Here is a 27,158-nt window from a genome sequence, read left to right on the forward strand (position 1 = left end):
CTTTGAGAGGTTGACGCCGCTTTCGGTACGGCAGCGAACAAAAGAGGTTTCGTTTCTTCTCCTGGTTCCACCCCTCGTTGCTTCTCCGCACCTGCAGCAAACAAAGGGCAAACCCTAAGCACAATGAAAGCAAAAAACAACAACAGAAAAGAAGGGAGGGGAAAAGGAAGCAGTGAAACATGGCGCAGGAACTGAAATAAAATGATCACCTAATGAAAAAGGGGATATGCGCGCAAGAAAAAGCCATCTAACTCTATCCACAAGGGTGAAACACGATCTACCTACCGGGGCCTTACACAAAGTGAAGAAGCAAAAGCGTTACGCAAGTAAGAAAGCCCAGAGCAGTAACCACAGCCGAGGGAGGGGAAGGAACCCTTCCCTTCCCTCTGTTGCTTACCTTTAATACACTCTCATCTCCACAAGTGGGACTCAGTGGTGGGAGAATGTGTGAATTCGCGGTTCTCGCGCTGATCTAGCGTTGTTCCACCCTTTTCACCCATTCTAATACTGTCTCTTCGATTTCCTCGTCATACTTCTAGGCGTTAGTCGTTTAACCAGCCATCATCGCCATTTTTCTTCTTTTTGATATCTTGACTTCTCTTCAACTGGGGTCACCAATGAGTAAAATACTCTCACTTGCGGTTTCCTCAAGTCCCCCTCGTTCCACCTCCCCCAAGCACGGTAAGGTAACGTCAGGTAACTGCATCTCGAACTGCTCGTGGCGCCGCTTGGCATTTAAGCGCACCTTTTCTACATTTCTCTCTAGTGCAAGAATTTCCCTGTCTTTTTCTTCCAGCATCATCTTAACGCGCGTAAGTTCCTCACGCGCCTGGCTCACCTTCCCGACTGTGGCCTGTCGTTGCGCTACTTCCTGCTGGAGTTTCCCAATGCTCTCCGCGTAATCTTTTTGAACGTTGGTCAGACGTTCCTCTTCCTTTAGAAGTGAATCCAAGAGCTCCTTTTGCCCCAATTCGCACCTTCTCTTTTCACTGATTTTGGCCTCCTGTGAGGCTTTCTTCTGGGTGAACTCATCGATTAAACGTTGCAGGTCTTGCTGCCTCTGCCTGAGCTGGCCGGAGAGGGACTCTGCCCTTCGGCGAAGATCCTCGACAATTCGGCGACGAAGTTGCACCGTGTTCATCTTTTCAGAGATTGCGGCGGAGCGTGTTTGGTAGTCGCCCGCCATGGGGGCACTCGCCATCATGATTTACTCACCTGTGATGTGGTAGCTTTGCGGAGGGGTGGTTTTCCTTTAATGCCAAAGGTAGGTATACGTGTGGGTCTTTAGAGGGTGAAACTGGCGTGGGCAACGACAGGAACGAGGGTATCGAAGAAGAGAACATGCATCTTTTTTTTAAAAAAGGAACAAGCGTGCAGCAGGAACAGCCACGGAGGACGATGGATGATAATTAGCAGCGACCGCAAGGGAAACTCTATAGAATATATTTCTTAAGAAGGAAAAAGATGCAAACGCATTTCTGTATATGCAGCAAAAGCAACAGTTTCTTGAGCGCTTACACTGTGAGATTGTCCACTCCTTTCTCACAGGCAGCTACACGTACGCGATTAGCCGTTCTCTTATGTTGTGAAACCCGCTATTGTGGTTGTGAGAACAAACGAAGGGGAAAGGAAAAAATCCGCTGCCGCTCATGCTGGTCCCGCCACGGCAGTTCCCTCGAGAAGGCGGTCAATTACAACGACCTCCTCCACGTCCGGAAGCACGTGCCACTGAGCGCGATCAGGCACCATCTGCATCACCAGCACCGCATCACGTTCCGCCACATCCACGCACCTGTAATAATTGTAGACGTTGTGCGTTACCTCGAGTCCGAGTGCCTTCACGGCCACGTCCCACCGGAGCTGCCGTCGAGCCAACAGCGAAGCCTCAAGACCACCCGGTGGGCGGGCTGATGATGTGTCTTCGCCTCCACCAACACTTGGTGTCCTATTGAGGTTACAATTATTTGCTTCGCTGTGTCGCGGGCTTGGGTACTTTGAATGCATTTGAGAGAGCTGCCGCGGCGACCGCCTTTCCACCGTGTGTTGTGTCGGGAGAGCCGGCAACCATGAGCTAGTGCGGCCATCACCCTCTGTGTGATGCTTGTTTTCATTCACACTGCCTCCGTTAAGTGTACTACCATTTGTGCCCAGGCGGCGTCTCTGTACGGCGGCGTCACGCCGCTGTTTCAAGGCACGCATCTCATTTTGCACTAGTTGACGATACCACGCAACTTCTTCCTCAATTTGAGCTATTGGCTTATGTCGCATGTCCTCCACGTTACTGACACTTCTCGCACCCCGGCGTCCCTCGTCTGCACGTTCAAAGTCCATCCCAAACGATACGTTGCTCCCGCCGTTACACGAAAATGCACGTGGGGGCATCGCTGCAGTTGACTCACACGTCGCCGTTGGTGTGGCAGGAAAAAATCTTGGCGGCGTGAGGCGGCCAAGGCTGGCAGTTGCACGCGCCTCGGCCTGCACTCGCTCCTGCGAGGGCGGGAGCGCCGGATGCCCCTCACGTGGTAGAGATACAAATGAAAGCTTCCCCGTATTGTCTACGACACCCAACTCCCGTTGCTGTGCCAGAAAAATATGCTCTCCAACGGAGTCCGGTGTGTCGTGCGATACGTGCTGGGACACCACAGCGTGAACGGCACCACTCATGATGGGACAGCGGAGTATATCATCACAACTTGGCCGCTGTTGCGGGTCAAGGGCGAGCATGCGGTCCACGAGCTCAGCAACCTCCGGCGGGTAGTGTGACGGAAGGGGCTGCCGAGCACCGGTAATCACACGCATCATAAGTGTTGTGATGTCACGTGATTCGAAGGGATGACGGAGACTCAGTAGCTCGTACAAAATGCAGCCAAGGGACCATACATCGGAACTGGGGCTGCACACACCTCTTTCTAAGTTCTCCGGCGACATGTATAGCGGTGTGCCACGCATCGCGCCGTTGAAAACTCCGAGTCCATCCTCTCCTAAACTTACGTTTCCTTCCAGTCCTGGCGAAGCTCTAGTGGTTGGTGATGAACGCACCGTACAACCGCCGTCCTCGCTAGACTTTTGCTCTTCCTCCCAGGCATTCTGCCCACTCACTTTTCCACCACGATGTTCTCCTACTTTCCATGCTAGTTTGTCTGTTGCTGGCGTGCGCATCACCTCCGCTACTCCGAAGTCCCCAACAGCCACCTCCTGTGATTGAAGATCGAGGAATATGTTACTTGTTTTCAGGTCACGATGCACAATGCCCTGCGCATGAAGGTATTGCATGGCGAAACACACGCTAGCGAACCATTTCATGACGCTTTCAAGGGGCAAATACTCATCTTTCTCCCGCTGTTGTGCTACGAGGCGGTCGAGGTCCCCACCGTCGTAGTAGTCCATTACTATGCAAAGGTTCTCCTTATTGAAAAGGAAAGCGTCCCGCTGGGCCACGATGAAGGGATGGTTTAGAAGACTCATAACCTCTATCTCACGCACAGCGTCCAGCCGCTGTTGGTCCTGAAACTCAGCGAGGTTAATCCGCTTCATGACGAATACTCCATCGTCAATCGCTCTACGAACTTTGAATACAACACCGAAACTACCCACAGCCATCTTTTCTATGATATGATATTCATTCATCACTTGGTACCTCAACCACCTGCTTTCCTTTTTATGCCTCTCTATTTCTGCGCACTCAACTTCACAACCGTGTGTCACGCTCACACTTATGACGTGAAAGCCTTAAGGCATACACAAAAAGCAATTTTCCTTCCACCTCTCTCTACGTCAATTTCAACCTCCTCAACCCGTTCAGCTCTCAGTCCGCTAAACCTTTCAGCCCGTTAATAACTTGCCCACAAACGATCGCGGCTCAGCCGGGCCCTCTTCTCTTCTCTTTTCCCCTCTTGTTTTTCTGTGGCCTTATTTACGCCGACTACTTCACGGCCTCTCCCCCGTGCTTGGCGGAACAAAGAGGGGTTACGGATTTCCTGCCGCTCGCACAACTCACCGTGAGGTGTTACAGTTCCCCCACCCCCAGCTGTTATGATTTGGGAAAGAGTTGAATGGCAAAGAAAAAGATGGACAAGAGGCAGGTGAAGCACTCAATAAGGCGACTATAAGGGACAGAAGACAGGGACAGTAACAATAGATCGGCCAAAAGGGGGGAGCTTCTCAGTTGGTGAAACGAAGGAAAGCCGCACTAAAAGCGACTTCAGTTGATGTGAGAGAAAACAAAACGAAAGGGGGTTGAAAGACGTTGGCACACGGACAAGGGCATCTGTCGTCCTCTGGGCGTAGCGTAGTGGATGAAAGCTGCCACTCAACGTCGACCAGATGTGCAGCGCAATCATAGGAATGCGGAGTTCAGCAAACAAATATAAACGTTTTAAAAAATCCTTGTACAAATAGATTCGTTATGCTTAATATAATGAGCACAGATTGGCAAAGGTAAGCGAATATTCAAAAAAATAAAATAAGAGTTAACTCCTGTGCGCGAGCTTCACCAGGCATGGCAGCCGATCGATAATCTAGACGGCGTCAAACCCAAGCCGGCGTCTCTCCCGATGGAGTGCGAGGCGATAACAATAATGAAGTTTGGCGTCATCGGCAACAGTAGCAGCACCGCGGTAGGGAAGCGGCATTGTACACACGTCGTGCTCGTAGGCTGCGTTGTACCACTTTTCGATCACATCTTGTCTCCCTTCATTGTTCATCTCGTGGATTACAAGACGTGGAGGCTGTTGGCCTAAGCATCCATCGCTCAAGACCTTGAAGCATTGTAGTTCCTCCCAACGCGAGAAGACCCGTGGGGGAAACATTCTTACCTCTTCTGCGCTACAACAATCCAAGTAACAGTAAATGTTGCTCTTGTCAGCATTGACGTCATAGCTAGCGCCCTTACCGCTGCTGCAGATATTCAGAGGGACGCGACCTCTTTTAGAATCGCTGCCCGCTTCGCAATTACCATCGGAACCCACAGCCACAGCAAGTGGTATCCACAATTCACTAAAGTCAGGCACAGTGTTCGTGCTGGCACCCGCTTCGCTCCATGGCGATAGTGGCCGCTCTCCCAGTGAATGCCAACACCGGAATTTATTCCCCACCTGCTCATCACAGTCAGTAATCCGTCCCACCGGTGGCAGCCCCTTCAGGGGGTGTGAAATCCCACGTGATACCGAGCTGGCCGCAAGCTCAGAGCACAGCTGAGCAGCGGACGTCCCCACGAACAGCCACAAACCTGGGAAGTAGCGGTGACGAAGGGGGCGTTTTTTACCGCCGTTAGGGAAAGTCCCATCACAAAACGATTGGTTGTCCTTAAGCTCCCTCAGCTCGTTCATTACAGAGGTTGTTCTCCCTCTGAGGTTTTCGGCTGCAATGTTACGAAGTGTGAGTGTGCGACGCAGTTGCTTTCCGTCAGGAAGCTTGAGCTCCGCATTCTGCGATATGGCTGGCACTACCCACTGCTCGGATGCCCGCCTCAACGCACCACCACGCTTTGCGTGCCTGCGACGCCGATAATTTCGTCTGTCATGTGAGAAGGCTGGATCACAATCGCGGTCATGCGTGGTGTAGGGCACAACTATGCGTTGGAGCTCCTTTCCCCCGGTCCCCACATCTTTCACTCCAAAAAGCACCTCGACTTCATTTCCCACCCTCAAAGGAGGCTGCTGTGGAAACTGCGGATCCGCGACTCCCGTCCTTTGACAATTCGACCCACCGTGCAAGGCAACTTCCTTGATGTGGCACTGTAGAGACGTCACAGTCGATCCTAACCGAGTTGCTTCTATCACACTCTCGAGTAGCAGACACCGCCGCATCGAAGATTGAAGTCGTGACCGCCCATTACCACTACTCAGCAGGCTAGTGTGTGGGATAATGGGCCCATCAAGAATAGCGGCAGCCTCATCAGCGGAATGTGGAGCGGACCACTGCGGCTTCACCAATTGAATGGCTGAAGGTAGGGTCGGTTCGTCGACAAGAAGCTCTGCAGCGGGGGGCAAAGTGACCGCCCGAGACGCACAATGAAATACGGAGAGGGCGTCATGCCAAGTTGTTCTAATGGTACTACCCGCAAGCGCCCGCTGAAGCAGCTTTGAACGGCTACCACAGGCACCAGGGGCACAGCACCGTGGTGTGAGCATCAATAGAAACTCCCCATGCTTGATGAACAGCCACTGAATCACGGTGGTCACCTGCAGTGGTCGCAATAGTGGTGGAGGCTCCACCTCTTCAGAAAAGGAGCCGGCTCCTGGACAAGAGTGCTCTCCCTCTCTGTGTGTCGTTGCATTGACGACTGTACTGCATGCTGGCAAGAGCGGGAGGCGAGACGGCTCCATGGCCGCCACTTCATAGTTGTGTAACATTTCCCTGGCATGTGGCAGAGACCTCAATGGTCTGTGCCTTTGTTCGCTGCTGCTAATACCGCTGGCGGTATATGACCTAAGGACGGCATCGCCTTCGTGTCTCAGTTTGCAAAGCAGCGCCAGTGATACATCACTGCCGTGTCTGTCGGTTTGGTGAACAAACTTCAACGGCATAGCGTTATTGCTGCCGTTTCTCTCGCGGTGGAGGGTCGGAAGTTGCTCCTCTTGTAGGTGAAAGCCAGTATTAGAAAAGGAGAGAGGTTGACCATATGGGTGAAGGGTTGTATACATTTTTTTCTTCGGCAAAATCACGCTCGTACGAATATCTCCTACATTCTTCCCGACCGGCACAATGGATGCATAATGAGAAGCAGCGACGCCCCTCCAGGCAGGGAACGAGGGGAAAAGAAAAGGTAGCATTACACCTCGGAACGGGAGTAATCAACGCGCCCACTACCGCACGCAACAGTGAGAAAGGAGTGAACCACTAAAAGGTTGGCGGTGGCATTGAGTCATCGTCACTGCCTTAGCAAACTACAAAGATAAAACAAAAAAAAACCCAAGAGGAGGGAGGGATGCCAGCGCGATCACGACTGGATAACCAAAGACCAGATACCACGGTTCAACTGGCACAACGCCCCCAAGAAGTTTTCACGCTCCTAAGCGACTCCCGTAGGATACTCCATATACAAACATTGGCAAGGAAGAGTGGAGTAGTGTGAAAAAACGACAAAATTACAAAGATGAAGAGTCTTTCCTTTCCGTAAGCCTCACTGGTAATATATTCAACGTCCCATCTTTACCCCTGCCGCCTTCTCTTTCCCGCCTCCAATGGTAGTGCGCCCCATAATATGCACATGGACGCGAGTAGGAACGTGCTGTGTAGAGTCAAGCCATAAATAAAAGGGGTCTACAAACCACAGAACTGTAACAACATCAGGTATAATGGTGGCGTTGAGAACGCGCACTACCGCTCTCTTCACATTTGATCTCACCAACAATAAGGAACCCCTCTACCCCATCCGCCTATTCAGTCATTCCCCCATTCTTTGCATTTTTCCTGATTCCTCCAGCGCGATCCCAACCCTGTGCTACTGTTGCTCAGGCCATGGGAGGTGCTCACCAAAGAGGAGGTGCTGTACAACGTTGAACTTCAATAACACTTCCGCGGCATACATTTTAACCATACCTGTGTACGTTTTCTTCCATGAATCCACCCCGCTGATATTATAGAGCATACTGCTGTGCTCAAAGAAGGGGCCAGATTTATTCTCAATCACCCACAACACCTGGGCAAAGTACAAATATTCCTCTGCGTGTCTTCTCACGATGTCTGCTTCGCAGACGTGCTTCGGTAATATCAACTCGTGATTCGCGTTGCCGTTGCTATTTTCACTACCATTTTCAGCATTGTTGTTGGCATTTGTCGTAGTCTCTGGGGTTGCAGTTGGCACCTCCTTATTTATAAGCTGCGAAGCACCAAATACAAAAGGCAGATGGTGATAGTCGTCCAACCCCCACACGCCATGAGAACCCGCTGGCTCCAGCTTGTAGTGATGTTGGAGGTGGCGCATGAAGGAAAGATACGCACTGAAGACGTCGAAGACCATTGCGCGGCGTAGCTGTAGCAGTGCATCCCTTTGCTCCACAGGAGGTGGTGGTGGTCGCTGAACTTTGTGAGGAACAACCACAGGTACGTCGGATTGCAACGGTGCGCCATTGTCTCCGCACTCCTGCATGCAGATAAGCATGACAATGAAGAAATGTAGTTCATGCCCCGTGCCGTAGTCAATGCGCACACTGTTACCGAATGCATCCTTCATGTATTCAGCAAGCTCCAACACCAAAGGATCATCTCCATTTTCATTCGCTCTCGCTTCTTTCAAAACCTCACCTGCACTAATGTCTCGATTTTGTCGTTCAGTTGTATCTCCCAATCCGCGATTGAGCGTAGCAACCAACCCCCGCATCAAGTCAAAAATATTCTCCTCGAGCCGGCTATGAAACACCCGGAAAGACCTATTACCAAACCGCTGCTGCTTCATATCTTCCAGCGGTATGCTTGCCACGATAGAACGGAGGTGTGGGAAGAAGACATCCGTGAAGAAGACAATTGTTGGATGTTTCTCTTCGCGGCGCTGCTGAAGCCAGGCACTTCGAGACATCTCCTCGACCGCCTCCGCGCAGCATTGCACGTAAGACACAATCTTGGCAAACGACGGCGACGAGTGAAACGTTTCGACGAGTTGCGGCTTCTCAAGGATGTATTTCCGCGGTACATGAGGATTACCAGCTACCTGCGACATTTGTAGTGGTTGCACTAACGATGCCAGCAACGGGAGTTGTAGGAAAGTGGCAGAAATGATGAGTGTCGATGGAGAGTGTCGCTACACACGTCAGTGGTAACACACAGCGAGAAGTTGTAGAGCGTCTCACCTCTGTAAAACCAACACTTTCCCCCCCGCCGTAGGTATAAGGCTGTGGAAAATAGTAAACGAATGTATAAATGTGTGTACGCGCGTTGCGAGGAGTGTTGAAACTACACGGTCACGACCACTATTACCCCTCCGTTTAGCTGTGCTATATTTGACTGGCGCTGCTTGCGTAGCCCCCGTGAGAACGGAATGAGAAAATAAGCTCGCGGCAACCGATCAATCGGCCAAAGAGAATGGAAGGGTAGGTGGCTGCACACAATGATAGTAAATGCTAACTAATGTAATTCCTTCAAAGCACGCCAGGGAGCCAGAAAATGTGAAATTGGAAGTAAGGTAGTCAAATCAACAAATATTGAGTATGCAGGGGTACAAATAACAAAGAATTGTGAAAGAAGGGAAGCAATCCTAAGCGCATGCAGGGTTGGTAAATGTCGTCGCATCCATACACTGCGCGACCCGCAAAGCCCTGACGTATCTCAAGGTTTGGGCCCTAACAAAGGACAAACCAACTCGCATATGCTACGCGAATGCGTGGGCGTATTTGGACTATGGCGATTCAAAGAAAACTAGGAGTTTTGAAATTAAGCTTACTCACCTCCCCCCCCTATTTGAACGCTGCAACGCCAACATGACGAACAAACACAGACACACACACACAAAAAAAAGAGGGAGTCTTACCCGCTACGCTATCCCTCTCTACGTTTATACACCCTGCACGGCTGTGCATATGAATACGTACATGCACACATTTAATATATTTGAATAAACACACAACGATAAAAAAACGCACCACCACATAGGACCACAATGGCAGATCTGCGGGACGCAGGCGAAAATGTCAGCGAGGCTAACAACGATGACAATAACGATAGTGAGGTACAGACAAAGTAAAACAAAGCTCGTGGTAAAGGGAACAATGTGGAATGGGAAACAGGGTAACATATCAAACATCCGCGGAAATGTGTTCCCATACCATTCATTTAGAGTAACGGAGATTCCCCGCGCTTGCAAGCGATAAGTGCCAGTCTCCATAAACATGGGAATGGACCCTCTCCTGCACCTCGTTTCTTTTCTTCGCTCTCACCCCTTTGCTTACCTTAAATCAATTCGCCTTCACCGTTCTGCGCTTTCGCGGCCCCATGATGTCTTCTTTGGTGAAGCCCCCATCCACTGGAAAAAAAAAGCGCCAAGAATTCTCAACGGAACGAAAATGAAAACTTAAAAAAAAAGAATAGAGATTACAAGAGCATCTGTGAAGTAAAGCAGTGTGTGTGTATGTGGGGGTGGATGGGGAGAAAAAGTCTGCTGTAACAAGTGCTACAAAAGGTCCTGCCCCATTTGTGCCATAAGCGAAACCAGAGGCTGAAAACGACCCTCGCCGTTACCGACAAATCGCTCATCCGACACAGATGTCGACTCTTGAAGAAGAGAAATGAGATCCTGCCGCAGAGCGCCTCGAAGCCCCTCGTTTGTTGTGTACAAAAACACCTCCACCTCCACATCTCTGTGGACGGAGCGGGACCCGTAATTTGTGCTGCCGTAAGACACCAAATATGGCTCTCCTACATGATCCCACGTTTCTTCGCAGTTAACGACATCATTATTGTTTGCGCCACCAGCGCAAGCGCTGCTAATTCCCACTCTTCCCACCGGGGCACCACCTTGTTTCTGATCCTTCATGAACCAAAGTCCTTTCGCGTGGTATGTCTTTCCCTCCGCACTGAACTCGTGCAAGCGGATACGGTGTGCACACTTGTATTCCTTCATTAAGTAACGGAAGGCTCGCTGCAACTGCAGGTAGAAGTAAGGTATGTACCGAGCGAAGCCTTTCGAACCGTACCATCCATTTGTACTGACGCTAGCAGTTATGAAATCGTAGGGGCTACTGCTGGCAAGTAACTCATCGACAAAGTGTCCATACATATTAAGATAAGGTGAGGCCAAGTAGATGTGCGTCGACCGTGGTGCCATCCTCAGTAACATTTGCACGATGAAGGAATCGTGAAAAATGTTGGCGCGTGCACACTGCATGGTCGGGAAGAGAAGAGTATCGTAGTGTCCCGTCGCTTCATCTTCCATCTCTGGGTGCTGCTCCACTTGCCACGCTTCCGCTGCTACAGCCCCGGAACTATGTGCGAAGTCCCGCAACCTCCTCTCAGCTACTTCACAGAATTCGTACCACTGCGTCGATGGATCCACGCCTGCCATATTAGGAAAGATGGTAAGGTTACTCCCCGCATGCACCACGAACTCCCCACTACTCGAATTCGCATTCTGTCCCCATTTCTTCGTATCACCACAACCCGCAACGGTCGCAGAACCCGCATTCGTGTTACACTCCTTGTGGATTCCAACTGGATACGATAAAGCACAAAGAGCGTCAACGAGACCACTGAACCACGCAGCGACGTGAGGGTTGTCGTGCACAGCCAAATAGCGGTCAACACGGGTGTCGAAATAGTCGTCGGAAAGGTTCGCCCCGGTGAGAATCGTCTGGCAGTTGTCGAAGCAGAATATTTTGGTGTGTTGTACCCCAAGCGCCTCACGAGCCCTGCCGAATGGGGCCACGAGCCAATTCCAGCGACACGGCGATTGGAACAGAAAGAGTCGCACGTTCACAGCAGAGTCGGCACCAGGGGACGCCGCCTCAGATTGGAGGTTTAGCAGTTCTGCTACAGTCTTTAGGTTTTGCCGAACGTGCATCCGATTGTAGTCCAGAAGAATGCACACATCGAGTGCCTTTTTGTCGCTACGAGCCTTCGACACCCGGTTTCTCAGCGCAGTGACAAGCTGTCGGGCGAGCGGACCATCGCCAATATACAGCGCAGACAAAACAATACGATGTTGGGCTGCACTGATTTGTCGCAGCAGCTCACTAAAGAATTGCTTCGGGCCGGCCAACACCCGCAGATCTTTACCACGCGCAGGAAGTGTGCAGCACGTTTCTCCAAGGAAACGCAACATCTCTGCCTGCGGACCATCAGTAACAACACTGCTGGCGCCCCTCGTTCTTCCCCCCACAGTGACCTTGTTGTCAAGCGCGTGGAAAAGAGTGCCATTAGAATGGCAAGTAGAAGTCTGCACAGAACCACTCAGGCTGAAGAGACGAAAGGCCAGAAGCAGCGACGTACCAAACACGAGTGCGTAAGCGAGAAGAAAGAGCATTGTTTGTTCCCTTTTCACCAAGGTCGCGACACACTACTGTCAAACGCACTCCAACAGATGGCCTTCCCCCGGTTGACAACTTCTTTGCAGACGAGAGTTCAGCGGTGGAGAACCGTAAGATACTAAGAGAAGAAACTGCACGTTAAATGGGAGAGGGGACAGAGGGAACACAAAATAAAGACAGTTTCCAACGGCACGACAGCAGGAGGAAGAACACTATCCGAAACAAATCCGTTGTCTCGTTAGTTTACCCGGTCTGGTCGTCCACCTATCAATACGACAATCCTTTAGCACATCCCCATGCGCCAGTTCAGCAACTCATACTCGTGCACGGTCCAGAACTTCACCGCCACCCTCGCTGGTCCTTGTCCCTGCTGTTGCCGTTCTTCTTCACGAGTCGCTGACATCCGAGTCTACCACGCAGGCAGCGCCCTGCAGGCCATTTTCCAGCAACAGCGGGAGTAGCGCCTCATACACCTTTTCGTCGCAGACAAATCCCTCGGCGTAACCAAATCGCACCTCCACTGCACATCGTGTTGGTTCTGGTGCTGGGGTTTGCGTTGTGCCTGTGCTTTTCGTCCATGGCACTCTGGCAACAACCGTGCGCCCACTTGGGGATGTGGGCCTAATCGAAGCCACAGCACTCCCCGCATCGATACACGGGAAAAGGCTTCGACAGTCGTTTATTTGCATGGCGAGTTCATCAGCAGCTGTCATTACCACATTACAGGACGACGAGCGCGAGGAAGACAAGCGATGCTCTGCCGGTTCCATGTCATAAGACAACTTACCTTTGGTGTCCCGCTTCATGGGCGTTACGCAGTCGGACGCGCATACACACATATACGTATATATAAATATTATATATATATAATATATTTATAAAGGTATTTTACGTGGGCGAGAGGTGGTAGTGTTAGAAGGGGGACACTGCAGCACGTGTCCATTCTCACAAATAGTGTATGTTGTGTCACATCTCAGCTTCACGTTACAAAACAACGGCGCATGTTTCTGCGCGGTCAACCGCTCCGACCACTTTCTTACTTAAACTTTGTCTCCACCCCGTTTCACTGGCAATATACAAAACGATACTTCCTGCCGTTTCATCCTGCCAACCACGCGGGGCGCTCGTGAGGAAATTCATATATGTATTTTTTAGTTTTGTTTGGGAAATATATATCCATATATGAACGTATGTGAAAATGTATATCGTGAAAAGGTAGAGTGACCGCAGTGCACAACAACAAACATCTTGGCCCGTCTAGCAGACGGTAAAACCATAAAAACACAGGCGAACAATATGTTCGCCCCCACTCCCCCCAAACACCTCCCCTGCTTATCAGAGCTTAGTACGGTGACACGTGTTATAAGCACCCATGGAGGCGGTTGAGCAGCGAAGGAAGTGACCAAAGCGCAGAAGCAAAAAAACAAAAAGAGAAGCCATCACGTTCCAGTAACAGCGGTGGGCAGCAGAAAATACAGTCTCAGAACTACGGCGCTTCCCACCCTCCACTCCTCCGCACCTTCCCCCAGCTGCTTTCACCCAGTAGAGGCTCTGCCACATAACAGGGGCGAGGCCGTAGACCAGCGGCGTCACGCATTGAGTTCAAAAAACAATAATAATAATAATATTATTATTATTATTTTTTCACCCTTCGCAGATTCCAGCTCTCTTACCTGTTTACCCTAAACATCCGTCACTACAACCCACCTCTTCTTCGCTATTACGATTATTATTATTTTCTCTTACTTCCCCATCAAAACCAGCGGTAGATGCTCCAGCTGATATAAATGTTGTTACCATCGTTTGCTAGTGTGTGGGAGTCTTCGCCATCTTCCGCACGGGTTGGGCATTCATCAACTCCACTGGATGAATTGTGCCGCTGTTGTTTCCAGCTGACAGCAACGCTGTGCGTGCTGCCTTCGACATCTCGAAGTTTCGCAGCAGTGCTGCCCTGCAAACCGCAGACTCTCCACAGAAGGCTTGTGCGAGCAACCAGTCACGTGGGGCATTATTCCCTGTTCGTGTGAGGGCTGCCGTAGCGCGGTACAGAACCGCTACACTCGCGAACACCTCGGCGACGTACTGAGCGGTAGTGCGTATGAACGCCGCATCGCGACGGCGCTCCCCCTCTCGAAGGAGCTTCAAAAAGGTCGCAACATCCCCCTCCAGCTCGTTGGCGCTTAGACGGAGGTACACATGAGGCGAAACGAGCCGCGGGACGTCTGACGGCGCGCTTATCGCGCGCATGAAAAGCGAAGACCCGATGCCTTTGCTAACCGACCCGGCAGCGCCCTGCAGACCACTTTCAGTATGCAAAAGTAACGGTGCGATGTATCTCTGGTGCTGTAAGCTGCCACGAAACGAGAGAGCTGCAAGTATCTGAGATTCGTCACGCACCATCCGCACAGCATACGCATAGTCTATAAGTCGGTCTGGTTTAGAGGCATGCGGCACACCGCCCTGTGGGTCCAGCTGTAGTACGCCGTTAATTACCTCACGTGTCAGCTGGAGAGCCGTTGCAAGCGCCTGGCCGGCGTACGTGCTGACAGCAACACATTCTGCCAACGGTGGATGTCGTGCGTCGCCCACCTCATTCTCTTTACTGTCGACAGGATTTGTGTCCTTTGCCAGTTGGCTCGGGTCATCCGCACTGCAACCTACTACAAAGGATGTCAGAGCGTCTATGCCATAGCGGCTGCAAGCCATGGCCGCCAAAGCCTTCTGTACGAACGGGTTGCGTATAAGTAAGGCGTCGTGACGCACTGCGTGGGTAGCATGCAGAGCACATATCTCTAGCAGCCGGTCTATCATCCCACTGCTGGCGGCCGCCGCGAGAAGGTTGTGTTCTGCCGTGAAGGCGTCCACAGCGGCAGCTGAGTTGGAGACTATTGCCGCCTCAGCACCACTCAATGTTACAGTGCACAGTCCGCCAGTTGCAGGGCTAACACTGATATGTCCGCCTGCCTGCTGCATTGGGAGCGACAAAAGTAGCGGTTCGCGGTTGCTTGCCGTGCCCTTCACCTGATCTTCCTTTCCGCACTCCTGAGAGGCGAGGAGTTGCATGGTTTTGGGTATTGAGCCAGGTGCGGCAATGGCGATAAACGAGCCGTGCAGCACCACTTTGCGGCCCGGTTCATTAGATCCATCGCTGCCGAGGGCCACGCGGACGTGGTCCTGTGAATTTGGTGGGGCGCGCCATTCAGTGGCGGCTGTGCCAACATCAACAGGCCACATCACGGGATGTGCAGACCGCTTTGTTGCGGTACGCACGGCGTCACACCTCTCGCGCAGGAGCGACCGCTGCGATGGCGCTGTAACCGGAGACTTTGCAGTGGTAAGCTCAGCCGCCTTCCCTGAGGATTTTTCTACATCGCTAGCGTTAACCTTGACGCCATCTGTATTACCATCTTTTTTTGTTGCTGCGGGCCCAATGCCATTGTTATCATTGGTATCGGTGATGGCCGGCTCCGCGCCGAAGTGCTGGAAAAGCAGGACATCTACCAACCGCCCCTGCGTGAGAAGCGCCGCCACAAAGTCTGGGCGGGCACGAAGAAAGAAACCTCGGCGCATCCCAGTAAACAACAACAATAACAACAATACAGGACTTAAAGTTAGTAGTGTTGTGCCCGACGATGACAATTTACCCTAAGCTTATTTCCCACTACACCCGTTACTCAGCCTAGGTTTGGTTCACCCACTTAAACCCGGGCGGTGCTTTTCTTTGGCTGTGCGTATTTATAAGATCATCCATCCATACAAGGAACAAAACAGCAAAAAACGAAGTGAAGGAGAAACAATATAATAAATTTCAGGAAATGAAAGTTTCCGCACGAAACGGAAAAGAAGGCCCACCACGGCGTAGAGCAGCGGTCACATAATGCGCTGAGTGTTCCCTTCACCGTGAACTGTCTGCCTGTGCCGGCTACCTTAAATAGGGATCGGATTGGTTGGCGTCGTCACACTTTGCATACGTAAACGTAGCACCTGCGCTTATTTCATCGTCTTTCCCTTTTCCTTCAGCGGAGTTGGACAGGCAACGCCGGAAAACAAAGTGGATAAATAAATAAGGGGATAGAAAGGGAGAAAATAGGTGAGGACGGGCACACACGAAACACCCACATATGTATATATATATATATATGTATACGTTCCACCATTTTCTAGCTCCTTTTTTTTTCTTATCTTTCCCCTCTCCCTCAGCCACACATACTCCAAATCTCATTTAGATATCATCAGTAAGATCCAACTTCACTTTCCCGTCAACTGCGTTATCAAAGGCAGGCATACCGAGGTACGGGCAGCCGGCGCAACGAAAGGCATCCCCCTTCGCGCAGTTCCCGCAGCCTCCTGGTGGCATGGCGCCCATCACTTGACTTCCACCGGCCTCCAACTGCCGCTCCAACTCGGCTCGGCCGCAGGTGCAGTTCTTACAAGCCCGGCGCCGTGTCGCACAGTCCAACTTTTCAACCGTACTTTTGGCCTCACGATCCTCAGCTGTAAGCAAATCATCCTCATCAATTGGTCGTCGTGTTTTGAGACTGAAGGCCTGTGTGGAGTTGGCGGCGTTGTGGGATGTTGATGGAGCGGGGGATGACATTCTCACGAGACAGTTCCTTCCAGTGGATTACCGCTCGGCTGCCAACGTTGCTGCTGAATTGACTTCTTGCCTTTACTTATATATATATATATATATATATATATATATATATATATTTTTTTTTCAATGCTAATTTCCCCTCCCCTCTAATTATACGAGAGTTTGCACTAGTACTTCGTCAACCACGTACGACGCTATTTGTAAGAAAAATATCCGAGTTTCAAGACTAGAACTGTATTTTTTTTTTTTTGCGGTGTATGTGTTTGAACACAATGTGCCACTATCTGTGTTGAAGGGTCCACATTAAAAAACAATAATGACAACAAGGGATGAAAGAGGTGAACAAAAAAAAAATCCGTATATTCAGTCAAGCTGCAGTGGCATTTAAATGAAGCACTGTTGTGTTCAAACACATCATCACTAAAACACGAAACATCTTTTTTTTTTAAAAAAAATAGAGGGATGTTGTGAGGCGGAACCACGAACGCGAGTGGCGCATGTGAACAAAATTTGAGGAACTCTGATTTTGGAAGGGCAACAGAGTAAACACAATAACAGAATGGGAAATGCTTCTCTAAAGGCATGCCGACACATGCGCTTTTGTCGCTATTCACGTAGCGGGATGTAAAGAGCAGCTCAGATTGCGCTATGGGAGTGATTAAACAAATAAACACACAAACACACAAAAAGCCACACGAAAAAAAAAAGAAAGGCAAGGAGACAATGAAAAATGTGTAAATCAGTCGCTCCTCCATCCTTCTTTTTTTTTTTTTACAAAAAAAAAATTATTTTTATTTTCCTTCCCAGACTAATCTCAAACTTTTCAACCCACCACTCGTCCTCTTCTTCCCTTTCCTTTTCTTAACCACACATTTATCTATTTATTCCGCACCACCTCATTATTTCACATCTCCCTATTTGTGAAGCCACCTTTTTTTTTTTAAAAAAAACATTAATGGAGAACTAAGGGAGCCAGCGACACTGCTAAAATATAAGTGCATAAGTACAACTGCGTATAGTCGTGCGAAAAAAAAAAAGAAAAAAAAACACACACATGTCAATGGGCAGACGGGCCAAAAGGAAGAGGTCTAAAAAAAAAAAGGAAAGAAGCAGGAAAAACATAAAACATAAAATATAAAACACAAAACATAAAACAGAAAAGAAGAAAAAGAAACAATGAAAGGCACAACTGATGAAGGATGAACAGCGCACTTCACGATAAGAAAGGAGAGGAATATCCCATTAAGAGATGAAAGAGGAAACAAATACAGCACTGTTTATCATAACACCTTTTCCACACCGTCTTATTCCCCACTAAGATGCATTACAAACGCAAATAAATGAAAACGGATGAAGCGGGTAATTGAGGAACAAAAATGTCAATGATGGGCACTCAGATCAGCGCGTAGTGATGTAAACAGATCATACACACAAAGCCAGAACCAACAAGAACAGCAAAAAAAAAAAAAAGAACACGAGTATATATATATATATATGTATATATATGTATGTATGTTAGGCAATCCACCTTTCGCTGGTAAAAAACCTTTTTCTCTCTCTCTCTCTCTGCGTCTTTTTTGTTTTTTTTTTCCTCCACGTAGCTTCATCAAGTGTTTTAAAAGCATTTTTTTTTGTTTTTATCTCCTTTTCCTCCCATAATTTCACATCGCAGATATGTGGTTGATGCAAAATTCCACCACACTTTCGACAAGTTCCCTTCCGTATGCTCACAAACTTTCTGTCGCTTTGTGACTTTACTCTCTTAAATTAAAACAATTCTTCATGCAAGTGCCCACCCTTGACGTTGCCTTAGCTGTATGCCTTTCCTGTCAATTTTTTTCTTTTTTTTCTTTTTGTTGACTTGCCGCCTTCTTTGTTACCCTTTTGTTGCATTTTCCTTAACATTTCAACGTTTCACTCCGGTTTTTCTTTCTTTTTCGTTTACTTCTTGACCCCTTTTCTTTGACTGTTGTTGTTGTTGTTGTTGTCGTTTCTCTCCCCTTCTTTACTTCTCCGATCATCAACGCATTTTTCTTCTTTTTTTTTTATTTTATTTTATTATTTTGCCTTACGGAAATTACACCACAGGTGGAGGAACACACAATGAACAAACTTATCAAGCAGTAAATGGCCCTAAAAAGAAATATTTGGATAATCGCCGCACATTTAAGGATTACGCCTCCCCTGTCATTTTTTTTCTCTTTTTTTAATTTTTTGACCTGCCGCCGCCTTCCACGCGAAACGCATCGCGGAATTCCCTTCGTTTGTTTTCTCTCACATATGTGACATATATTTTTCTCTTTATTTTATTTTTGTTATTTTTAAATGATGAATTGACAGCGATGTTGCATAGTGTGAAGTAAATGGATCAGTACCCAACGCGCAACTAATCCCCCACTTCATCAGGGACGAAGTTGCGTAAATAATTGAATAACAAAAGTAAAAAAAAAAAAGGACAACAAACTACCTTCCGCTCCAACGTTTGAAAAAGATAAGAAAAAAAAAATTAAAAAGTGACGAAAAAAAAAAGAGCCGTGTTGTGAGCCTCTTCATTCACCCACTCCGATAATCATGAGATGAACAGAAAACAAGAGACCAAACAAACAACAATAATAAAAATAATAGTAATAAAACAACAGGGGAAACTGGTCTCTCAGAACAGAAAACACCAATCCAACAACGCTAATTAAACAAAAAGGAGTTAAATATCGTGGAGTAAATTAGAATCAAAAAAAAAAAAGAAAAACTCGAAGATCATGGATAGTAGTAATAGTAATAATGATAATAGTAAAATATAACAAAAAAATCTATTGTTCATATATATATATTTCCTTCCTTCTGATCTCTTGGTTTCTCTCTTTTTTTTTTCCACGATCAGGACTGCTGTGTTGCGTATGGATGGCACATACGCACCTCCGGTCCCAAAGAAATTCCCTCCGCAAAGTCCAGCACCCCAACCTCTTCTCCCTCTGCAAATTGATACGGTGCTGTTTGAATGCTTGGTCTGGCGTAATATTCCTCCACACACTCTTTTTCCCTTTCTTTATTACCTTCAACTCCATCTTCCAAACTTGTTGTTAATGCTACTGCCGACGTTACCGGTGTTGGTGATAACAAACCGCTTGTCATGACCCCACTGTTGGTTATTGGCCGCTCTCTCCGTCGTATCACTCCACAATGCTTGTAGAGATCCACAATTAATTCACCACAGCTAATTTCATTTCCATGTGGCCGCCCACCCACCCATTCATAAAGCCGCGGGTGAATGTAACTAAGCATCAGGGCGGAATTCGTGTCCAGAGGGCGCCCAACGTTTTCGTTGATAAACTCACGGAGAAGGCGCTTGCGTTGCGGAGTCCACTCAAAACCTTTCAATCGGCGCACGGCAAAACGGCGGTAGCACCACTTCTCGTCGTGCCGCCCAAAGAGACGACGACTCGCTTCCACCAGCTGAACACAATTGTGTCGCACGTGGCCATTAACATCAGGTGCATTGACATCAATGTTGTCAATGGCCTCCATAATAACCGCCCCACGCCTCGGTCGTCGCTCAAACAGCGACTGTCCTTCACCCATGATTCCTGCTGAGAGAGGCCTAGTCAACAACATACCACCGTACTCCGCATTTACGCTGTCAGCAATGTTGCCATCAACACTATTATTGTTACTCCTGCTGCTACCATTATCACTGTTGTTGCGGATGTCATACGCAAAGCTTGTTCGCCTCGAGCGCAACCGGTCAAAATGCGCAGGCTCCACTACAACAGCTACATGCGAGTATCGCAATGCTGCGGCACGCATACCACTGTAGACATACTGTGCAGCAGTTATCTTTGAGCTGATTTCTCCAGTTCCCATCATGAGGATGATGTCCCCTTCACGAAGTGTTGGCTCCACGAGGGACCATTCTTCAAGTGGGTGCTCCTCCAGTGGGCTGAAGAGACGTCCCACCGCCTCCTGCTGCCGCCACCACAAAGCGAGACACAACACCACATAACTACAGCACCCCAAAATACACGCTGCTGCCACAATCAAACACTTTCTTCCGCGGCACTGGGAGCAAAATCGGTTCCATCCGCTACGGAATGGGCGTAACACACTGAAACGTCCTAGTTGCTGTTGCTGTTGCTGTTGTTGCTGTTGTTTTGAGTATTGATGCTGATGCTGATGTGTTTGATGTTGCGTTTGCGAATGGTGATGCTGCTGTTTGTGATGGTAATGATGTGGTTGATACTGTGACTGTGTCTGTGAATGATGCTGATGCTGCTTCTGATGTGTTAAGGGGAACGAATTTGTGGCAAATGGTGCGATCGATGGGCGCAGTAACGCGTTTTGTGAACAACCTAAATGGATGAAACGACGGCTGTCGACGCGTGGCGCGTGGAAAAACAAACCCCGTATGCCCCATCGCCGCTGCTGCTGGATGAACAACCCCATCACCTCTACACTATGCATCGAACCCTTTCTTCTATATTTATTTCCTCCTCCACTTCCACTTCCACTTCCACTTCCACTTCCACTTCCACCTCCACTCCTTTTTCTTTTTCTTTTTTTCTATAAATAAGTAAAAAAGTAAATATATTAATAAATGTATCCCCCTGTTACCTCTCACTTACCCTTCTTTGCACTGACACCCCGCTAACGTGTGGCGCTTCACCGATTAAAACACTAGCCGATGTTTAGCTGTGAGTAGCGTTGATATGATGCCGCGTATGCGTACGTACGTGTGTTTTGTGTGCGCGTGTGTATTATTATTATTATTATTTTTTTTTTTGGGGGGGATGGGTGAAGGAAGGGATGGAACTAACAAAAATAAAGCAAACAAAAGTAAACCAACTCAAGTAAAGGGGGAAATAAAATAAAAATAAATATGGAACCGAGTGAAGGTCCCCCAGGGCGCTACGAATATTTGATAGAGACAAAAATAAGAAAAAAAGAGAGAAGAGCACATGAACAAAACAAAAAAAAAAACAGAGGAAAGGAAAAGAAACAAATGCTCCGTTTGACAGATTAATGCAAAGTGACAGAGGACAAACAGCTTTAAAAGAACACTAAAGAAGATCAGTAGCAACAGTAACTGAAAGAGAAAAGAAAGAAAAAAAAACAAGGGCAAACGCAAATAAAAGAGTTCCTCCTTGTACTTTACTAATTAAGTTATTTTTCGCCTCCCCGCCTGCGGTGGTGGTGGCCGGAAAGAGAGAAAAAGAGGAGAAAAAAAGAAAGAATGACTTGCCTTTTGCCACGCAACTGCCGCACACCGGTACCATTGTGAGAAGCGGAAACGAAAGGACGACGGCATTCGGTCAAGTCATTTTGAAGAGGGAGCGAAGGGGAGGGGGAGAAATTAATAAAGGAAAAAAAAAGAAAAGGGAACATATCGTTTGTGCCCCGTCGCTTCACCAGCAATTATACGCGAATATATATATATATATATATATATATTATAATTACAATAATACGTGAAGGGGAAAGGGAGATAAAACGAAGAGACAGAAGGAATCCGCGTTCATTGAACGGCTCGCCGGTGCTACACATGTTTCCGCAAACCCCCCCCCAAAGTAAATATCACAAAGAAAGCAAAACTGCAGGAGATCAATGAGAAAAAACAACAACTGAAGACTATCGATGAAAACGTGTGACTCTCAGCACACGGCAATCATGTCACTACTGCTTAGCGAAGGAAAAGGTGAACGGGGCGTCTCCGTTTTATCACCGATGAAAAGCGTGTGGATGGAGCGCGGGTGAAATGAATAACCACAAAAAACTAGAAAAAAAAGACTTTTTTTTCCGGAGGAGGGGGGAGTTGGAGACAAAAAGGCACATTTGTTGTCGCAGAAGCGGTTCTGGTTCCTTTATGTCAGGCCTCGTTAGATTTTAAATCACACATTTTCTCTTTACCAACCGTATATCCCTCTTACCTCAGCTCTACCGCACATATATCATATACAACACACATGTACATGTATGCCAATGAGAGGTAGGGAGATATGATACGTGCATGATGGGAAATTTAGCTAAAGGGGCAACAGGATCAATTAAAGAGGACAAAAATAAAAAAAGAAAAAAGAAAAAAAAAATAAGGGCGGTCTCCCTCATGGAAAGTAAATGCACCGTCCCCCCAACACCAGTGGATGGTTGGCGCAGTTTTGTGCCCTCGACGATAACAACGAGTAGTGTGACGTGTTAAAAGCAACGCAAAACAAAACAAAACAAAGAGAGAGAGAGATGACTGACCAAACTGAAGGAGATGCAATAAATATCAAAGGAAAGCGGAGAATTCCGCAAACCGAAACACTTCGCCCCCCCGCCTCCCTCCCTTTCTTCCCTCTTTGTCTTTCGTGTAATCCCCATTTCACATTTCTGTTCCATATTAACTTTTCTCCAAGCCCCTCTCCTCTCCTCACCTCCCCCACAAAAAAATATAATATAATATATATATATATATATTTAACCTTTAACTCAGTCGCCATTTTCCCCATCCATTTGCTTTTCCTTAAGTCCATGCCGCGCCTTCACAGAGAAGTGAGTAAAACAAGGAACATAAGAAGAGCCCAAAAGCCTCGTAATAGGTTTGAGCATTCGCACACATGACGTAAATAAATAAATATATGTGTACATATATATGTAAAGCAAAGAGAGAGAGAAAGAAAGTCAACGACGCGAACGAAGCAAAATAAACATAAGGAAGAAAGAAGGGTAGCTGCGCATCGCACATTTACATGCACACCCACGGTGTCGAAACAATAAAAGCAACAACACTCAAAACAAAGGTAAAAAAGAAAAAAGAAGAAATATAGAGGGAGAAATACACATGGATTAAGAAAAATATGGAAGGGAAAGATGACTGATGGGTGGCTTGTAAAGACAAGATAGTGTCTTTTACATTCTACTTCGCCACCTTTCCCCTAAAGGAGGTGGAAATCACACATAAGGACGCACATGCGCAGTAGAATGACCCCGATTGCACATAATAAACCCTCAAGTGTTAACGCAGCAGAGTTCAACACCGGAGATGAAGGGTAACTAGCAAGTTATACTGAGTTCTCCCTTTCTCCCCCCCCCCACGCACACATATATGCCTGTTGAAGCTCGTCTATGACGAACCAAAAGTACAGAATTCAATCTGTACGGCACCATTTTCCCCTGCTCATCTTGAACACGAGTAGTGGTAACTCTCATTATATAACCAACTGTTTAGCCTGAACTGCTTCCCACTAACTTGGGCTTTACAACTCAACGCGGCAATTTACCCTAGACATGCGTACATAAAATACCGCACAAGATAAATGATTTGTTTTTTTCTAACTGTGTCTTTACGCCCTTTTCAGCGCTTTTGAAGGTTTGAGCACCCCGCTGTATGGAGTTCTAAATACGCCTCAATCGAAAAGGTCGTCGTCCACTGTCTGAAGAATGGGTGACTGAGTAGCTCCCGTGCGGTGGGACGGCGCCGAGGTTCGGGGTCCATGCAGGAATGAATAAAGTCCAGAAATGCGTCACTGAGAGGCACATCTCGGGGGAAACGGCGGAGATCCAACGGCTCTTCCATACGGTGAATCGTTACAAATGGGTCCGCGCAGTCCGTGAGGTCAACGGGGTATTGTCCAACAGCGAACTCCGCCAGCGTCATGCCAACCGCCCAGATGTCGCTTGGCTTCCCGTGAGGCCTTCCCCGCTGTCGCTCGGGGCTCATATACTTACTTGTTCCGGAGCATTGCGGATCATCTCCAGTGGCTGCACCGCTTTCACTAGCGGACGCAACTCCCACGAGGGGTGGTGATTCGTAGCCACTGCCCGTGTGAATTCCGTTTATGCTGTGCCCATAACCGTTACCACTCATGTTACTGGCGGCATCGCTCTCAAACCCGTTGTCAACACTACCACGTTTGTTGTTAACGCGTGGGTTGCAGCGCCTTTCCTCGCACGAGTCGTCTCTGCTTTTAATTTTGACGTCAGCACCAGTGTCACCACTCGCGATAAAGTCTGCTGGGAAGTGGGGAAGCGACACAACACTTTCCTCTTCCCCTGTACATCGAGAGGATAACCCAAAATCACCAAGTTTCACTATTCCTCTGTTGTTGATTAGGACGTTACCAGGTTTAATGTCACGGTGGACGAAACCCCTGCTGTGCATATGTTCCACACCGCGCAGAAGCTGCTCGCCCACCACGGCAACGAGCCTCTCAGGTACTGAAACCACTTTTCGCTCATCCTTCGCATCCACTTCACTTTCCCTCATTTCCTTTTCCTCGGTCATGCACACCGCCCCATCGCCATTGTGACGATTGCTACGATTACGTCGCCTCGCACCATGCGTGCCACCGTTTTGGTTCTGCCGCTTTTTTGTCCTACTACCGCCCGCACTAACGACTTGACAGTTCACATCGTTGCCGGTACTTACACCGTTAGACACGTCGTTATCCGTGACATAACCACCGAGTAATCTCTGCAACCGGTCCAGACCGCCGTAGTGCATGTATTCCATCACAAAGTCGAGTGCCATTTCTTCTTTATTAAAGAACGCGTTGTACACCTTTACCATGAATGGGTTCCGGTAAGCCATATGAAGTGTTTGGAGCTCACGCAAAACAAAGCGGTGAAGCTGTCGGATGTAAGGCGATGCCCGCACACTGTGCGTACGGCAAATGTTCATATGTTCCCATCCATAAATCATCGAGGAGAGGTCAATGCGTTTGACGGCGAGCAACTTCCCAGTGGGATAATGTTCTGCCATGTACACGTTTGCCGACGCCCCCTCACCCACAATTGACTTTAGTTTGACATCACTGTACTTTACAGCGGTAAGACCAGGTTCATTGCTGCTGCTGGAGTCGGCGTTGTTGGGGGGGAGCACGGAGGGTGACGGGAGATTAAAGCTTGGCATGACGTACGTGTGCGTTGCGCTATCACCACCAGCGGCAGCAAATGTGGGTCGCGGTGTGGTAAACCCCGAAGTTTTGGCGTTATGGGCATTTAGCGAATATGTGATGGGGCTGTATGGCGTGTCGAGGCTAGTAGACAGTAGCGTAAAAGAGTTGTTGGACAGTGGTTCCGTCGTTAACGAAAGCTTTGGCTTCAGCAGCGCCCCGGGTACTGAGCGACGACCGTGTGAGCCCAATGGGGCTGGGGAAACTTCCCCTCCGTGAATCCCAAGATTTGCATTGAGTTGCAAGACACTTTCCATAGTGAGACACCCATCACCAGAAACAATAAAGGGACCAACATGTAGATGCTGACCATCATCGGACAGCGATATCCACTGCGCCCGCGGGTGGTGACCAAAAAAGTCTTCTGGAGCCAACATATTGAGTGAAGCCACCGAGGCACCAGCAGCGGTGCTGCACGCGGAGCGGTTCAGTAAAGGTGGGCGCAACTGCTGAAACCGGTCCCGTTTGGGTGTAACAGTGCTGGAAGCATGGGCTGTGAGCTGTAAACTGGAGGGAATGTGAAGTGGCTCTGTAGGGGGAAGCAATGACGGTGGAGTTAAGGAGAAGAGGGGCGGCGGCCGCTGCTTCACTTGCCGCCCTATTGCTGTTGCGGAGAGCACACCGTTGCAGCTACTGGGCGACTCCTCCGGGTTGCTCGTGACGTTGTGTAACTGAGCACTAGCGCATGAATATATATTTCCGGGTATACTTCCATCTACCGTAGCAGTTTTATGGTCCATTTGAATGTGTCTTCTTCTGCCCGCTATTCCGTGCCGAGGCCGAAAGGTATCGGATAACCAAACTTGGTGAATGAAAGAATCACGCCCACTGCGTATATATATGTATATATTCTAAGATATTTCCTTCGTTTCTCTCCACCCGTGAGCGCGTGTGCGTCCTTGCACCACGCCTCCCTTTCCTTGCCTTCGACTTTCCCCGTGTCTTCCTCTGTATAATCCCTCAAATCCACTTTTCTAATTCAGTTTTTTTTTTCTGCTCTCCTCGGAGATTACAGTGGGTCCAGAGGTTAGATAGAAAAAAGGAGAGAAATGGAATGACATCCAATCAGAGAAGAAGGAGGAGGGGGAGGGGAGGAGGGATATGTATGTCGCAAACAATCTCGACTTAAAGAATGACAACAAGCCCGAAAAAACAACACAACAACGAAAACAACGCCACTGGATAACACAGCAGTCAGCGGACGCTTATGGTACACTTTGAGTCAAGAAGGACGAGGAGGTGGATAACGAAAACAATCAAATCAACATCATCTTCCCCCCCTTTTTTTTCTCGCTACCTTTCTTTCCATATTTCTCCGTAACCGTGCATTACCGTTGTCATTTTCGTCGTATGTAGTTTCGTATTAAAAAAAAAAAAAGACACCCCTTTCATGGCATCCTTCCTTGTGTCTCACTCTTTAATTTACTGTCTTTCTTTTCTTTTCTCTTTTCAGTTGTTGTTCAATTTCCCATCGTTACGATCATTCATTAATATGCGCTGCCAGTCCCGGCTGCAGTTCTTGTAGACACACACCGACAAAAAAAAAAGGAATAAAGAAAAAAAAAACAGAGATTATGGGATAATTGTGTAAAAACACCGCGCTGAATATCATTGTCTAACAAGCTTTTCCATATTCTTATTTCTTCACCGATGTCCACACACTCTTTCCCCACTTCTTCC

The 27,158-nt window shown here is 48.3% G+C and overlaps 11 protein-coding genes across 11 annotated transcripts, besides 20 other annotated features; all 11 read right to left on the bottom strand.

Moving 5' to 3' along the window:
• Positions 1 to 9,384: part of a sequence feature (sequence corresponds to BAC RPCI93-29O9) that runs on past the window's edge.
• Positions 602 to 1,204, bottom strand: Tb927.8.1680 (hypothetical protein, conserved; the record flags this gene model as incomplete). The annotated part of the gene is made up of 1 exon (XM_841908.1): positions 602 to 1,204. The coding sequence occupies one exon, from the start codon at positions 1,202 to 1,204 to the stop codon at positions 602 to 604; it is 603 nt and encodes a 200-aa protein (XP_847001.1).
• Positions 1,648 to 3,627, bottom strand: Tb927.8.1690 (serine/threonine-protein kinase, putative; the record flags this gene model as incomplete). The annotated part of the gene is made up of 1 exon (XM_841909.1): positions 1,648 to 3,627. One exon carries the CDS (start codon positions 3,625 to 3,627, stop codon positions 1,648 to 1,650), a length of 1,980 nt encoding a protein of 659 aa, XP_847002.1.
• Tb927.8.1700 (hypothetical protein, conserved) lies at positions 4,518 to 6,773 on the bottom strand (the record flags this gene model as incomplete). Its single annotated transcript, XM_841910.1, has 1 exon — positions 4,518 to 6,773. One exon carries the CDS (start codon positions 6,771 to 6,773, stop codon positions 4,518 to 4,520), a length of 2,256 nt encoding a protein of 751 aa, XP_847003.1.
• Positions 7,445 to 8,659, bottom strand: Tb927.8.1710 (protein phosphatase 2A, regulatory subunit B, putative; the record flags this gene model as incomplete). The annotated part of the gene is made up of 1 exon (XM_841911.1): positions 7,445 to 8,659. One exon carries the CDS (start codon positions 8,657 to 8,659, stop codon positions 7,445 to 7,447), a length of 1,215 nt encoding a protein of 404 aa, XP_847004.1.
• Positions 9,385 to 27,158: part of a sequence feature (sequence corresponds to BAC RPCI93-26N11) that runs on past the window's edge.
• Positions 10,106 to 11,953, bottom strand: Tb927.8.1720 (phosphatidylglycerophosphate synthase-like protein, putative; the record flags this gene model as incomplete). Its single annotated transcript, XM_841912.1, has 1 exon — positions 10,106 to 11,953. One exon carries the CDS (start codon positions 11,951 to 11,953, stop codon positions 10,106 to 10,108), a length of 1,848 nt encoding a protein of 615 aa, XP_847005.1.
• On the bottom strand, positions 12,344 to 12,796 carry Tb927.8.1730 (hypothetical protein, conserved; the record flags this gene model as incomplete). Its single annotated transcript, XM_841913.1, has 1 exon — positions 12,344 to 12,796. The coding sequence occupies one exon, from the start codon at positions 12,794 to 12,796 to the stop codon at positions 12,344 to 12,346; it is 453 nt and encodes a 150-aa protein (XP_847006.1).
• Positions 12,787 to 12,837: a microsatellite.
• Positions 13,569 to 13,602: a sequence feature (AT_rich).
• On the bottom strand, positions 13,764 to 15,527 carry Tb927.8.1740 (hypothetical protein, conserved; the record flags this gene model as incomplete). The annotated part of the gene is made up of 1 exon (XM_841914.1): positions 13,764 to 15,527. One exon carries the CDS (start codon positions 15,525 to 15,527, stop codon positions 13,764 to 13,766), a length of 1,764 nt encoding a protein of 587 aa, XP_847007.1.
• Positions 16,077 to 16,106: a microsatellite.
• Positions 16,180 to 16,554, bottom strand: Tb927.8.1750 (hypothetical protein, conserved; the record flags this gene model as incomplete). The annotated part of the gene is made up of 1 exon (XM_841915.1): positions 16,180 to 16,554. One exon carries the CDS (start codon positions 16,552 to 16,554, stop codon positions 16,180 to 16,182), a length of 375 nt encoding a protein of 124 aa, XP_847008.1.
• Positions 16,632 to 16,670: a microsatellite.
• On the bottom strand, positions 16,749 to 17,309 carry Tb927.8.1760 (hypothetical protein; the record flags this gene model as incomplete). The annotated part of the gene is made up of 1 exon (XM_841916.1): positions 16,749 to 17,309. The coding sequence occupies one exon, from the start codon at positions 17,307 to 17,309 to the stop codon at positions 16,749 to 16,751; it is 561 nt and encodes a 186-aa protein (XP_847009.1).
• Positions 17,315 to 17,352: a sequence feature (AT_rich).
• Positions 17,645 to 17,736: a sequence feature (A-rich).
• Positions 18,034 to 18,068: a microsatellite.
• Positions 18,522 to 18,546: a microsatellite.
• Positions 18,583 to 18,619: a sequence feature (T-rich).
• Tb927.8.1770 (hypothetical protein, conserved) lies at positions 19,429 to 20,991 on the bottom strand (the record flags this gene model as incomplete). Its single annotated transcript, XM_841917.1, has 1 exon — positions 19,429 to 20,991. The coding sequence occupies one exon, from the start codon at positions 20,989 to 20,991 to the stop codon at positions 19,429 to 19,431; it is 1,563 nt and encodes a 520-aa protein (XP_847010.1).
• Positions 20,667 to 20,830: a microsatellite.
• Positions 21,034 to 21,109: a sequence feature (CT-rich).
• Positions 21,110 to 21,144: a sequence feature (AT_rich).
• Positions 21,301 to 21,328: a sequence feature (AT_rich).
• Positions 21,406 to 21,426: a sequence feature (AT_rich).
• Positions 21,475 to 21,548: a sequence feature (A-rich).
• Positions 21,971 to 21,996: a microsatellite.
• Positions 22,601 to 22,631: a microsatellite.
• Positions 22,968 to 23,005: a sequence feature (AT_rich).
• Tb927.8.1780 (protein kinase, putative) lies at positions 23,879 to 26,218 on the bottom strand (the record flags this gene model as incomplete). The annotated part of the gene is made up of 1 exon (XM_841918.1): positions 23,879 to 26,218. The coding sequence occupies one exon, from the start codon at positions 26,216 to 26,218 to the stop codon at positions 23,879 to 23,881; it is 2,340 nt and encodes a 779-aa protein (XP_847011.1).

Source organism: Trypanosoma brucei, chromosome 8 (genome assembly GCF_000002445.2).
Source record: "Trypanosoma brucei brucei TREU927 chromosome 8, complete sequence".
NCBI classification, from domain to species: domain Eukaryota; phylum Euglenozoa; class Kinetoplastea; order Trypanosomatida; family Trypanosomatidae; genus Trypanosoma; species Trypanosoma brucei.